The following is a 12,154-nucleotide window of genomic DNA, read 5'->3' on the forward strand; positions in this document are numbered from 1 at the left end:
GCTGATACTGAACAGAACCCTCATGTCATTATAGGAGCTGATACTGGACAGAACCCTCCTCATGTCATTATAGGAGCTGATACTGAACAGAACCCTCCTCATGTCATTATAGGAGCTGATACTGAACAGAACCCTCATGTCATTATAGGAGCTGATACTGAACAGAACCCTCATGTCATTATAGGAGCTGATACTGAACAGAACCCTCATGTCATTATAGGAGCTGATACTGAACAGAACCCTCATGTCATTATAGGAGCTGATACTGAACAGAACCCTCCTCATGTCATTATAGGAGCTGATACTGAACAGAACCCTCCTCATGTCATTATAGGAGCTGATACTGAACAGAACCCTCATGTCATTATAGGAGCTGATACTGAACAGAACCCTCCTCATGTCATTATAGGAGCTGATACTGAACAGAACCCTCCTCAGATCAACACCTCTCTCTCTCTTTCACACACTCCTCCACTAACTGATTTTCTTCTTGGCTCGTGTTTTGCTCTCTCATTTCAAGCTTCAAGTTTTAATGTCAAATGTACAAGTACAGTGAAATGCATTTCTTGCAAGTTCTAAACCCAGCAATGCAGTCATTAACAACAATGTATCATTAGAAAAAACACACGAGAAATAAGAACACAATAAGTAAGTCAGTAAACTATATACAGGGTCAGTATCATATTAACAATGTACAGGGATACTGGAGTGATGGAGGTAGATATGTATAGGGGGAAGGAGACAGGGATACTGGAGTGATGGAGGTAGATATGTATAGGGGTAAGGAGACAGGGATACTGGAGTGATGGAGGTAGATATGTATAGGGGTAAGGTGACTATATACAGGGTCAGTACCATATTAACAATGTACAGGGATACTGGAGTGATGGAGGTAGATATGTATAGGGGTAATCATACTATATACAGGGTCAGTACCATATTAACAATGTACAGGGATACTGGAGTGATGGAGGTAGATATGTATAGGGGTAAGGTGACTATATACAGGGTCAGTACCATATTAACAATGTACAGGGATACTGGAGTGATGGAGGTAGATATGTATAGGGGTAAGGGGACAGGGATACTGGAGTGATGGAGGTAGATATGTATAGGGGGAAGGGGACAGGGATACTGGAGTGATGGAGGTAGATATGTATAGGGGGAAGGGGACAGGGATACTGGAGTGATGGAGGTAGATATGTATAGGGGGAAGGGGATACTGGAGTGATGGAGGTAGATATGTATAGGGGGAAGGGGACAGGGATACTGGAGTGATGGAGGTAGATATGTATAGGGGGAAGGGGACAGGGATACTGGAGTGATGGAGGTAGATATGTATAGGGGGAAGGGGACAGGGATACTGGAGTGATGGAGGTAGATATGTATAGGGGGAAGGGGACAGGGATACTGGAGTGATGGAGGTAGATATGTATAGGGGGAAGGGGACAGGGATACTGGAGTGATGGAGGTAGATATATATAGTGATGGAGGTAGATATGTATATATGTATAGTGATGGAGGTAGATGTGTATAGTGATGGAGGTAGATATGTATAGTGATGGAGGTAGATGGTAGATGTGTATAGTGATGGAGGTAGATATGTAGATATGTATAGTGATGGAGCTAGATATGTATAGTGATGGAGGTAGATATGTAGATATGTATAGTGATGGAGGTAGATATGTATAGTGATGGAGGTAGATATGTATAGTGATGGAGGTAGATATGTATAGTGATGGAGGTAGATGTGTATAGTGATGGAGGTAGATATGTATAGTGATGGAGGTAGATATGTATAGTGATGGAGGTAGATATGTATAGTGATGGAGGTAGATATGTTAATAGTGATGAAGGTAGATATGTATAGTGATGGAGGTAGATATGTATAGTGATGGAGGTAGATGTGTATAGTGATGGAGGTAGATATGTATAGTGATGGAGGTAGATGTGTATAGTGATGGAGGTAGATATGTATAGTGATGGAGGTAGATATGTATAGGGATGGAGGTAGATATGTATAGTGATGGAGGTAGATATGTATAGTGATGGAGGTAGATGTGTATAGTGATGGAGGTAGATATTTATAGTGATGGAGGTAGATGTGTATAGTGATGGAGGTAGATGTGTATAGTGATGGAGGTAGATGTGTATAGTGATGGAGGTAGATGTGTATAGTGATGGAGGTAGATGTGTATAGTGATGGAGGTAGATGTGTATAGTGATGGAGGTAGATATGTATAGTGATGGAGGTAGATATGTATAGTGATGGAGGTAGATATGTATAGTGATGGAGGTAGATATGTATAGTGATGGAGGTAGATATGTATAGTGATGGAGGTAGATATGTATAGTGATGGAGGTAGATATGTATAGTGATGGAGGTAGATATGTATAGTGATGGAGGTAGATATGTATAGTGATGGAGGTAGATATGTATAGTGATGGAGGTAGATATGTATAGTGATGGAGGTAGATATGTATAGTGATGGAGGTAGATATGTATAGTGATGGAGGTAGATATGTATAGTGATGGAGGTAGATATGTATAGTGATGGAGGTAGATATGTATAGTGATGGAGGTAGATATGTATAGTGATGGAGGTAGATATGTATAGTGATGGAGGTAGATATGTATAGTGATGGAGGTAGATATGTATAGTGATGGAGGTAGATATGTATAGTGATGGAGGTAGATATGTATAGTGATGGAGGTAGATATGTATAGTGATGGAGGTAGATGTGTATAGTGATGGAGGTAGATGTGTATAGTGATGGAGGTAGATATGTATAGTGATGGAGGTAGATATGTATAGTGATGGAGGTAGATATGTATAGTGATGGAGGTAGATATGTATAGTGATGAAGGTAGATATGTATAGTGGTGGAGATAGATGTATAGTGATGGAGGTAGATGTGTATAGTGATGGAGGTAGATATGTATAGTGATGGAGGTAGATATGTATAGTGATGGAGGTAGATATGTATAGTGATGGAGGTAGATATGTATAGTGATGAAGGTAGATATGTATAGTGATGGAGGTAGATATGTATAGTGATGGAGGTAGATGTGTATAGTGATGGAGGTAGATATGTATAGTGATGGAGGTAGATATGTATAGTGATGGAGGTAGATATGTATAGTGATGGAGGTAGATATGTATAGTGATGAAGGTAGATATGTATAGTGGTGGAGGTAGATGTATAGTGATGGAGGTAGATGTGTATAGTGATGGAGGTAGATGTGTATAGTGATGGAGGTAGATATGTATAGTGATGGAGGTAGATGGTAGATATGTATAGTGATGGAGGTAGATATGTATAGTGATGGAGGTAGATGGTAGATATGTATAGTGATGGAGGTAGATGTGTATAGTGATGGAGGTAGATGTGTATAGTGATGGAGGTAGATATGTATAGTGATGGAGGTAGATGTGTATAGTGATGGAGGTAGATATGTATAGTGATGGAGGTAGATATGTATAGTGATAGAGGTAGATATGTATAGTGATGGAGGTAGATATGTATAGTGATGGAGGTAGATATGTATAGTGATGGAGGTAGATATGTACAGGGGTCAGGTGACTAGCCATCGGAATAGAAGATAAACAGAGTAGCAGCAGCTTGTATGTGAGTAGGTGTATAGGTCTGTAGAGTCAGTATAAATGTACAGTACCAGTCAGAAGTTAGGACACACCTACTCATTCAAGGGTTTTTCTATATTTTTACTATTTTCTACATTGTAGAATAATAGTGAAGACATCAGAACTATGAAAAAAAACATATGGCATCATGTAGTGAAATGCTAAACAAATCAAAATATATTTTATATTTGAGATTCTTCAAATAGCCACCCTTTGCCTTGATGACAGCTTTGCACACTCTTGGCATTCTCTCAACCAGTTTAATCTGGAATGCTTTTCCAACAGCCTTGAAGGAGTTCCCACATATGCTGAGCACTTGTTGGCTGCTTTTCCTTCTCTCGGTGGTCCAACTCATCCCTGTCACAAACCGGCTCAAAGCCCGTAACAAAAGGGAGACAACACCCCTCCCGGGTGGCGCAGTGGTCTAGGGCACTGCATCGCAGTGCTAACTGCGCCACCAGAGTCTCTGGGTTCGCCCCCAGGCTCTGTCACAGCCGGCCGCGACCGGGAGGTCCGTGGGGCGACGCACAATTGGGCTAGCGTCGTCTGGGTTAGGGAGGGTTTGGCCGGTAGGGATATCCTTGTCTCATCGCGCTCCAGCGACTCCTGTGGCGGGCCGGGCGCAGTGCGCGCTAACCAAGGGGGCCAGGTGCACGGTGTTTCCTCCGACACATTGGTGCGGCTGGCTTCCGGGTTGGAGGCGCGCTGTGTTAAAGAAGCAGTGCGGCTTGGTTGGGTTGTGCCTCGGAGGACGCATGGCTTTCGACCTTCGTCTCTCCCGAGCCCGTACGGGAGTTGTAGCGATGAGACAAGATAGTAATTACTAGCGATTGGATACCACAAAAATTGGGGAGAAAAAGGGATAAAATTAAAAAAAAAAAAAAAAAAAAAAAAAGGGCGACAACATGGCGATAAAGAATAAGAAAATATATTTATTACCTGAAGTAAAGTAAATACAATTAACAACGGTGTGTGTCTAGTCAGTAGTGTAAGTGAGTGGTCTCATGTATACATGTGATAATTAGGGGTGTTGAAGGGTGCCAACGCAAACAAACCAAATAGTCACAACAATGCCACAACCAAAATCTGTCTGTGTCTGAATGGAGAGAGTCTCCTCAATGAATGTGGAAGTGGTCTATTTATCCTGGGACACACCCGGGCCCAGGTGTTTCTCATGTAGCTGACGACCCTCCATACTCCGCCCACCGACATCCTAATAAGGAAACGAGAGCAAAGAGAGAGAGAGAATACGGTAGACAGAGTGGGAGGGTCGTCACATCCCAGACCATCTCAACTGGGTTGAGGTCGGGTGATTGTGGAGGCCAGGTCATCTGATGCAGCACTCCATCACTCTCCTTCTTGGTCAAATAGCCCTTACACAGCCTGGAGGTGTGTTGGGTCATTGTCCTGTTGAAAAACAAATGATAGTCCCACTAAGCCCAAACCAGATGTGATGGCGTATCACTGCAGAATGCTGTGGTAGCCATACTGGTTAAGTGTTCCTTGAATTGCTAATAAATCAATGTGTCCTTCTCCCTTCTCTTGCTACCACAGTATGGAGGGGTCTGTGGTGCGTCTGCCAGACATCGTAGCCCTGAAGAAGAAGTACAAGGCCTACCTGTATCTGGACGAGGCTCACAGTATCGGGGCGGTGGGGCCGACAGGTCGGGGTGTGACAGAACTGTTCGGGCTGGACCCCTCGGACATCGACGTCATGATGGGAACGTTCACCAAGAGCTTCGGGGCTGCAGGAGGATACATCGCTGGGAAGAAGGTACGCTCTTCAACCCCATGTCTCCTCCTGTCTCCTCTCCTGGTGCTTGTTCCTTACCCCAGATATGTATTTCTGCTGCTTTTCCTCCACACACTTTAGTCAGATGCATAACAGGTGTAAATTCTCACTTCCTGCTCACACACCTGTGTAGACAGGAGGCCTGGGTTCAATCTGACAGTCTCACACCGTCAGGTAGATGAATTTGCCATTAGTCCTGCACAACAGGCTTCCTGTATGGAGGGAACTCCTTATTCTGCTTTCAGATGTCCCTGTGTAGACCTTGCTCCCCCACACTGGTCCCCTTTTCTCCCCCACACCGGTCCCCTTTTCTCCCCCACACCGGTCCCTTTTTCTCTTCCCCACACCGGTCCCCTTTTCTCCCCCACACCGGTCCCTTTTTCTCCCCCACACTGGTCCCCTTTTCTCCCCCACACTGGTCCCCTTTTCTCCCCCACACCGGTCCCTTTTTCTCCCCCACACTGGTCCCCTTTTCTCCCCCACACTGGTCCCCTTTTCTCCCCCACACCGGTCCCTTTTTCTCCCCCACACCGGTCCCTTTTTCTCTTCCCCACACCGGTCCCTTTTTCTCTTCCCCACACCGGTCCCCTTTTCTCCCCCACACCGGTCCCTTTTTCTCCCCCACACCGGTCCCCTTTTCTCCCCCACACCGGTCCCCTTTTCTCCCCAACACCAGTCCCTTTTTCTCCCCCACACCGGTCCCCTTTTCTTCCCCACACCGGTCCCCTTTTCTCCCCCAAACCGGTCCCCTTTTCTCCCCAACACAGGTCCCTTTTTCTCCCCCACACCGGTACCTGGTCCCCTTTTCTTCCCCACACCGGTACCTGGTCCCCTTTTCTCCCCCACACCGGTCCCCTTTTCTCCCCCACACCGGTCCCCTTTTCTCCCCCACACCGGTCCTCTTTTCTCCCCCACACCGGTCCCTTTTTCTCCCCCACACCGGTCACTTTTTCTCCCCCACACCGGTCCCCTTTTCTCCCCAACACTAGTCCCTTTTTCTCCCCCACACCGGTCCCCTTTTCTTCCCCACACCGGTCCCCTTTTCTTCCCCACACCGGTCCCCTTTTCTCCCCCACACCGGTCCCCTTTTCTCCCCCACACCGGTCCCCTTTTCTCCCCCACACCGGTCCCCTTTTCTCCCCAACACTAGTCCCTTTTTCTCCCCCACACCGGTCCCCTTTTCTTCCCCACACCGGTCCCCTTTTCTCCCCCACACCGGTCCCCTTTTCTCCCCAACACAGGTCCCTTTTTCTCCCCCACACCGGTACCTGGTCCCCTTTTCTTCCCCACACCGGTACCTGGTCCCCTTTTCTCCCCCACACCGGTCCCCTTTTCTGCCCCACACCGGTCCCCTTTTCTCCCCCACACCGGTCCCCTTTTCTCCCCCACACCGGTCCCCTTTTCTCCCCAACACCGGTCCCTTTTTCTCCCCCACACCGGTCACTTTTTCTCCCCCACACCGGTCCCCTTTTCTCCCCCACACCGGTCCCCTTTTCTCCCCCACACCGGTACCTGGTCCCCTTTTCTCCCCCACACCGGTCCCCTTTTCTTCCCCACACCGGTACCTGGTCCCTCTTTTCTCCCCCACACCGGTCCCCTTTTCTCCCCAACACCAGTCCCTTTTTCTCCCCCACACCGGTCCCCTTTTCTCCCCCACACCGGTACCTGGTCCCCTTTTCTCCCCCACACCGGTCCCCTTTTCTCCCCCACACCGGTACCCTTTTTCTTCCCCACACCGGTACCTGGTCCCCTTTTCTTCCCCACACCGGTACCTGGTCCCCTTTTCTCCCCCACACCGGTCCCCTTTTCTCCCCCACACCGGTCCCCTTTTCTCCCCCACACCGGTCCCCTTTTCTCCCCAACACCGGTCCCTTTTTCTCCCCCACACCGGTACCTGGTCCCCTTTTCTCCCCCACACCGGTCCCCTTTTCTTCCCCACACCGGTACCTGGTCCCCCTTTTCTCCCCCACACCGGTCCCCTTTTCTCCCCCACACCGGTCCCCTTTTTCTTCCCCAAACCGGGCCCTGGTCCCCTTTTTTTCCACACACCGGTACCTGGTCCCCTTTTCTCCCCCACACCGGTACCTTGTCCCCTTTTCTCCCCCACACCGGTCCCCTTTTTCTCCCTCAGCCCTCCCATGTGTCCAACAAATGTTCCCTACTTTCTCTGAGGGCCTTCTTCATTATAACTCCATTAAAAGCTTCAGTACGTAACCACATCTGAGTGGCAGTTGGCAGTTGATTATAGGAACAAAACGAAGGAAGCCGTGCTGTTTCAATTACATAGAGAGAGAGAGCTATACAGACAGGGAAAGAGAAGAGGTGTAGAAAGAAAGGCAGAGGGAAAGAGAGCGAGGGGTTGATAGAGGGACTTTTAGACCCTTCTTCCCTGCTGATGCTGCTTCATGTTAGCCCAATTCATACCTCCTCAGTAATAAGTTGTCCCTGGCCTCTAATAGTTTTCCCTGGCCGCTAATAGTTGTCCCTGTCCTCCAATAGTTGTCCCTGGCCTCTAATAGTTGTCCCTGGCCTCTAATAGTTGTCCCTGGCCTCTAATAGTTTTCCCTGGCCTCTAATAGTTGTCCCTGTCCTCCAATAGTTGTCCCTGGCCTCTAATAGTTGTCCCTGGCCTTTAATAGTTGTCCCTGTCCTCTAATAGTTGTCCCTGTCCTCTAATAGTTGGCCCTGGCCTCTAATAGTTGGCCCTGGCCTCTAATAGTCGGCCCTGTCCTCTAATAGATGTCCCTGTCCTCTAATAGTTGTCCCTGTCCTCTAATAGTTGTCCCTGTCCTCTAATAGTTGTCCCTGTCCTCTAATAGATGGCCTTGGCCTCTAATAGTTGTCCCTGTCCTCTAATAGTTGTCCCTGTCCTCAAATAGTTGGCCCTGTCCTCTAATAGTTGTCCCTGTCCTCTAATAGTTGTCCCTGTCCTCTAATAGTTGTCCCTGTCCTCTAATAGTTGTCCCTGTCCTCTAATAGTTGTCTCTGGCCTCTAATAGTTGTCCCTGTCCTCTAATAGTTGGCCCTGGCCTCTAATAGATGGTCCTGTCCTCTAATAGTTGTCCCTGTCCTCTAATAGTTGGCCCTGTCCTCTAATAGTTGTCCCTGTCCTCTAATAGTTGTCCCTGTCCTCTAATAGTATTTAATAATGCTGGCAGTGCGGATGGAGAGAAACACACTGCCACAATTTGGTTGTTTATCAAAGGCTTTTTTAAGAATGAAGTGATTTATCAAAGAAACCAGTGACAAGTAGCTCTCATTTCCCCTCCAGTGGGTAGGCCAGGAGGCTGGCTATGAGTCTCAAAATGAGACAGACACTCAAACGCTGGTCCACACTCCCCAAAAACTCTTCTGTGTGTGAGTGATGTCGGTCCACACTCCACTCCCCAGATGTGGGCTATATTTCGGACGTGTTACCTCCAGTTGCAGAGGGAGCTGTTTAGTCCCAGGGTCCTTAGCTTAGGGATGAGCTTTGAGGGTACTATGGTGTTGAACGCTGAGCTGTAATCAATGAACAGCATTCTCACATAGGTGTACCTTTTGTCCAGGTGGGAATGGGCAGTGTGGAGTGCAATAGAGACTGCGTCATCTGTGGATCTGTTGGGGCGGTATGCAAATTGGAGTGGGTCTTGGGTATCCGGGAGGATGCTGTTGATGTGAGCCATGACCTGCCTTTCAAAGCACTTCATGGCTACTGACGTGAGTGCTACGGGGCAGTAATCATTTAGGCTTCCTTGGGCACAGGGACTATGGTGGTCTGCTTGAAACATGTAGGTATTACAGACTGGGTCAGGGAGAGGTTTAAGTCAGTGAAGACACTTGCCAGTTGGTCCTGGCATGCTGGCCCCGCGGCTTTGTAAATGTTGAGCTGTTTAAAGGTCTTTCTCACATTGGCTACCGTGAACCTTATCACGCAGTCGTCCAGAACAGCTGGTGCTCTCATTCATGCTTCAGTGTTGCTTGCCTCGAGGCGAGCATGAAAGGCATTTAGCTCGTCTGGTAGGCTCGCGTCACTGGGCAGCTCACGTCTGTGCTTCCCTTTGTGGTCTGTAATAGTTTTCAAGCCCTGCCACATCCGATGAGCGTCGGAGCCTAGTGTAGTAGGATTCAATCTTAATCCCGTATTGACACTTTGCTTGTTTATGTATAGAGGGCAGCAGCCTCTAAGGTGCAGGGTGGAGTAACATTATTAAAGTGACCAGTGATTCCATGTCTATGTATAGAGGGCAGCAGCCTCTAAGGTGCAGGGTGGAGTAACATTATTAAAGTGTGATTCCATGTCTATGTATACGGGGCAGCAGCCTCTAAGGTGCAGGGTGGAGTAACATTATTAAAGTGACCAGTGATTCCATGTCTATGTATAGAGGGCAGCAGCCTCTAAGGTGCAGGGTGGAGTAACATTATTAAAGTGTGATTCCATGTCTATGTATAGAGGGCAGCAGCCTCTAAGGTGGAGGGTGGAGTAACATTATTAAAGTGACCAGTGATTCCATGTCTATGTATAGAGGGCAGCAGCCTCTAAGGTGCAGGGTGGAGTAACATTATTAAAGTGACCAGTGATTCCATGTCTATGTATAGAGGGCAGCAGCCTCTAAGGTGGAGGGTGGAGTAACATTATTAAAGTGACCAGTGATTCCATGTCTATGTATAGAGGGCAGCAGCCTCTAAGGTGGAGGGTGGAGTAACATTATTAAAGTGACCAGTGATTCCATGTCTATGTATAGAGGGCAGCAGCCTCTAAGGTGCAGGGTGGAGTAACATTATTAAAGTGTGATTCCATGTCTATGTATAGAGGGCAGCAGCCTCTAAGGTGCAGGGTGGAGTAACATTATTAAAGTGACCAGTGATTCCATGTCTATGTATAGAGGGCAGCAGCCTCTAAGGTGGAGGGTGGAGTAACATTATTAAAGTGGCCAGTGATTCCATGTCTATGTATAGAGGGCAGCAGCCTCTAAGGTGGAGGGTGGAGTAACATTATTAAAGTGACCAGTGATTCCATGTCTATGTATAGAGGGCAGCAGCCTCTAAGGTGCAGGGTGGAGTAACATTATTAAAGTGACCAGTGATTCCATGTTTATGTATAGAGGGCAGCAGCCTCTAAGGTGGAGGGTTGAGTAACATTATTAAAGTGTGATTCCATGTCTATGTATAGAGGGCAGCAGCCTCTAAGGTGGAGGGTGGAGTAACATTATTAAAGTGTGATTCCATGTCTATTTATAGAGGGCAGCAGCCTCTAAGGTGGAGGGTGGAGTAACATTATTAAAGTGACCAGTGATTCCATGTCTATGTATAGAGGGCAGCAGCCTCTAAGGTGGAGGGTGGAGTAACATTATTAAAGTGTGATTCCATGTCTATGTATAGAGGGCAGCAGCCTCTAAGGTGGAGGGTGGAGTAACATTATTAAAGTGACCAGTGATTCCATGTCTATGTTTACGGGGCAGCAGCCTCTAAGGTGGAGGGTGGAGTAACATTATTAAAGTGGCCAGTGATTCCATGTCTATGTATAGAGGGCAGCAGCCTCTAAGGTGGAGGGTGGAGTAACATTATTAAAGTGGCCAGTGATTCCATGTCTATGTATAGAGGGCAGCAGCCTCTAAGGTGGAGGGTGGAGTAACATTATTAAAGTGTGATTCCATGTCTATGTATATGGGGCAGCAGCCTCTAAGGTGCAGGGTGGAGTAACATTATTAAAGTGTGATTCCATGTCTATGTATAGAGGGCAGCAGCCTCTAAGGTGGAGGGTGGAGTAACATTATTAAAGTGGCCAGTGATTCCATGTCTATGTATAGAGGGCAGCAGCCTCTAAGGTGCAGGGTTGAGTAACCGGGTGGTAGCCGTCTAGCGATGGCTGTTTAACAGTCTGATGGTCTTGAGATAGAAGCTGTTTTTCAGTCTCTCGGTCCCTGCTTTGATGCACCTGTACTGACATCGCCTTCTGGATGATAGCGGGGTGAACAGGCAGTGGCTCGGGTGGTTGTTGTCCTTGATGATCTTTTTGGCCTTCCTGTGACATCGGGGGGTGTAGGTGTCCTGGAGGGCTGGCAGTGTGCCCCGGGAGAGCCCTGATGTTGCAGGCGGTGCGGTTACCGTACCAGGCGGTGCTGTTACCGTACCAGGCGGTGCTGTTACCGTACCAGGCAGTGATACAGCCCAACAGGATGCTCTCAATCTGTAGAAGTTTGTGAGGTCTGTGTGGGTGGACCATTTCAGATTGTCAGTGATATGTATGCCGAGGATTTTAAAGCTTTTCACCTACTTATTTTCCACCATAATTTGCTAATAAATTCATTAAAAATCCTACAATGTGATTTTCTGGATTTTCTTTTCTCATTTTGTCTGTCATAGTTGAAGTGTACCTATGATGAAAATTACAGGCCTCTCTCATCTTTTTAAGTGGGAGAACTTGCACAATTGTTGGCTGACTAAATACTTTTTTGCCCCACTGTATATATACAACTTCTCTCAATTCAATTTCAATCCAAAGGGCTTTATTGGCATAGGAAACGTGTTTACATTGCTAAAGCAAGTTAAATAGATAATAAACAAAAATGAAATAAACAATAACAAAATGTACATTAAACATTACACTCACAAAAGTTCCAAACAAACAGAGACATTTCAAATGTCATAATTATGTCTATATACAGTGTTGTAGCAATGTTAAAGTACAAAAGGGAAAATAAATAAGCATAAATATGGGTTGTATTTACAATGGTGT

The 12,154-nt window shown here is 46.9% G+C and overlaps 1 protein-coding gene across 1 annotated transcript in view; it reads left to right on the forward strand.

The window, feature by feature from the left end:
* LOC129828547 (serine palmitoyltransferase 3-like) overlaps window positions 1–12,154 on the forward strand; it is a 138,487-nt gene that overhangs the window by 103,726 nt on the left and 22,607 nt on the right. Inside the window, exon 8 of the mRNA XM_055889570.1 lies at window positions 5,199–5,418. Coding sequence (XP_055745545.1) covers window positions 5,199–5,418 — 220 coding nt within the window. The remainder of the gene's footprint in view (window positions 1–5,198; window positions 5,419–12,154) is intronic.

This window comes from Salvelinus fontinalis, chromosome 30 (genome assembly GCF_029448725.1).
Source record: "Salvelinus fontinalis isolate EN_2023a chromosome 30, ASM2944872v1, whole genome shotgun sequence".
Classification (NCBI taxonomy): Eukaryota; Metazoa; Chordata; class Actinopteri; order Salmoniformes; family Salmonidae; genus Salvelinus; species Salvelinus fontinalis.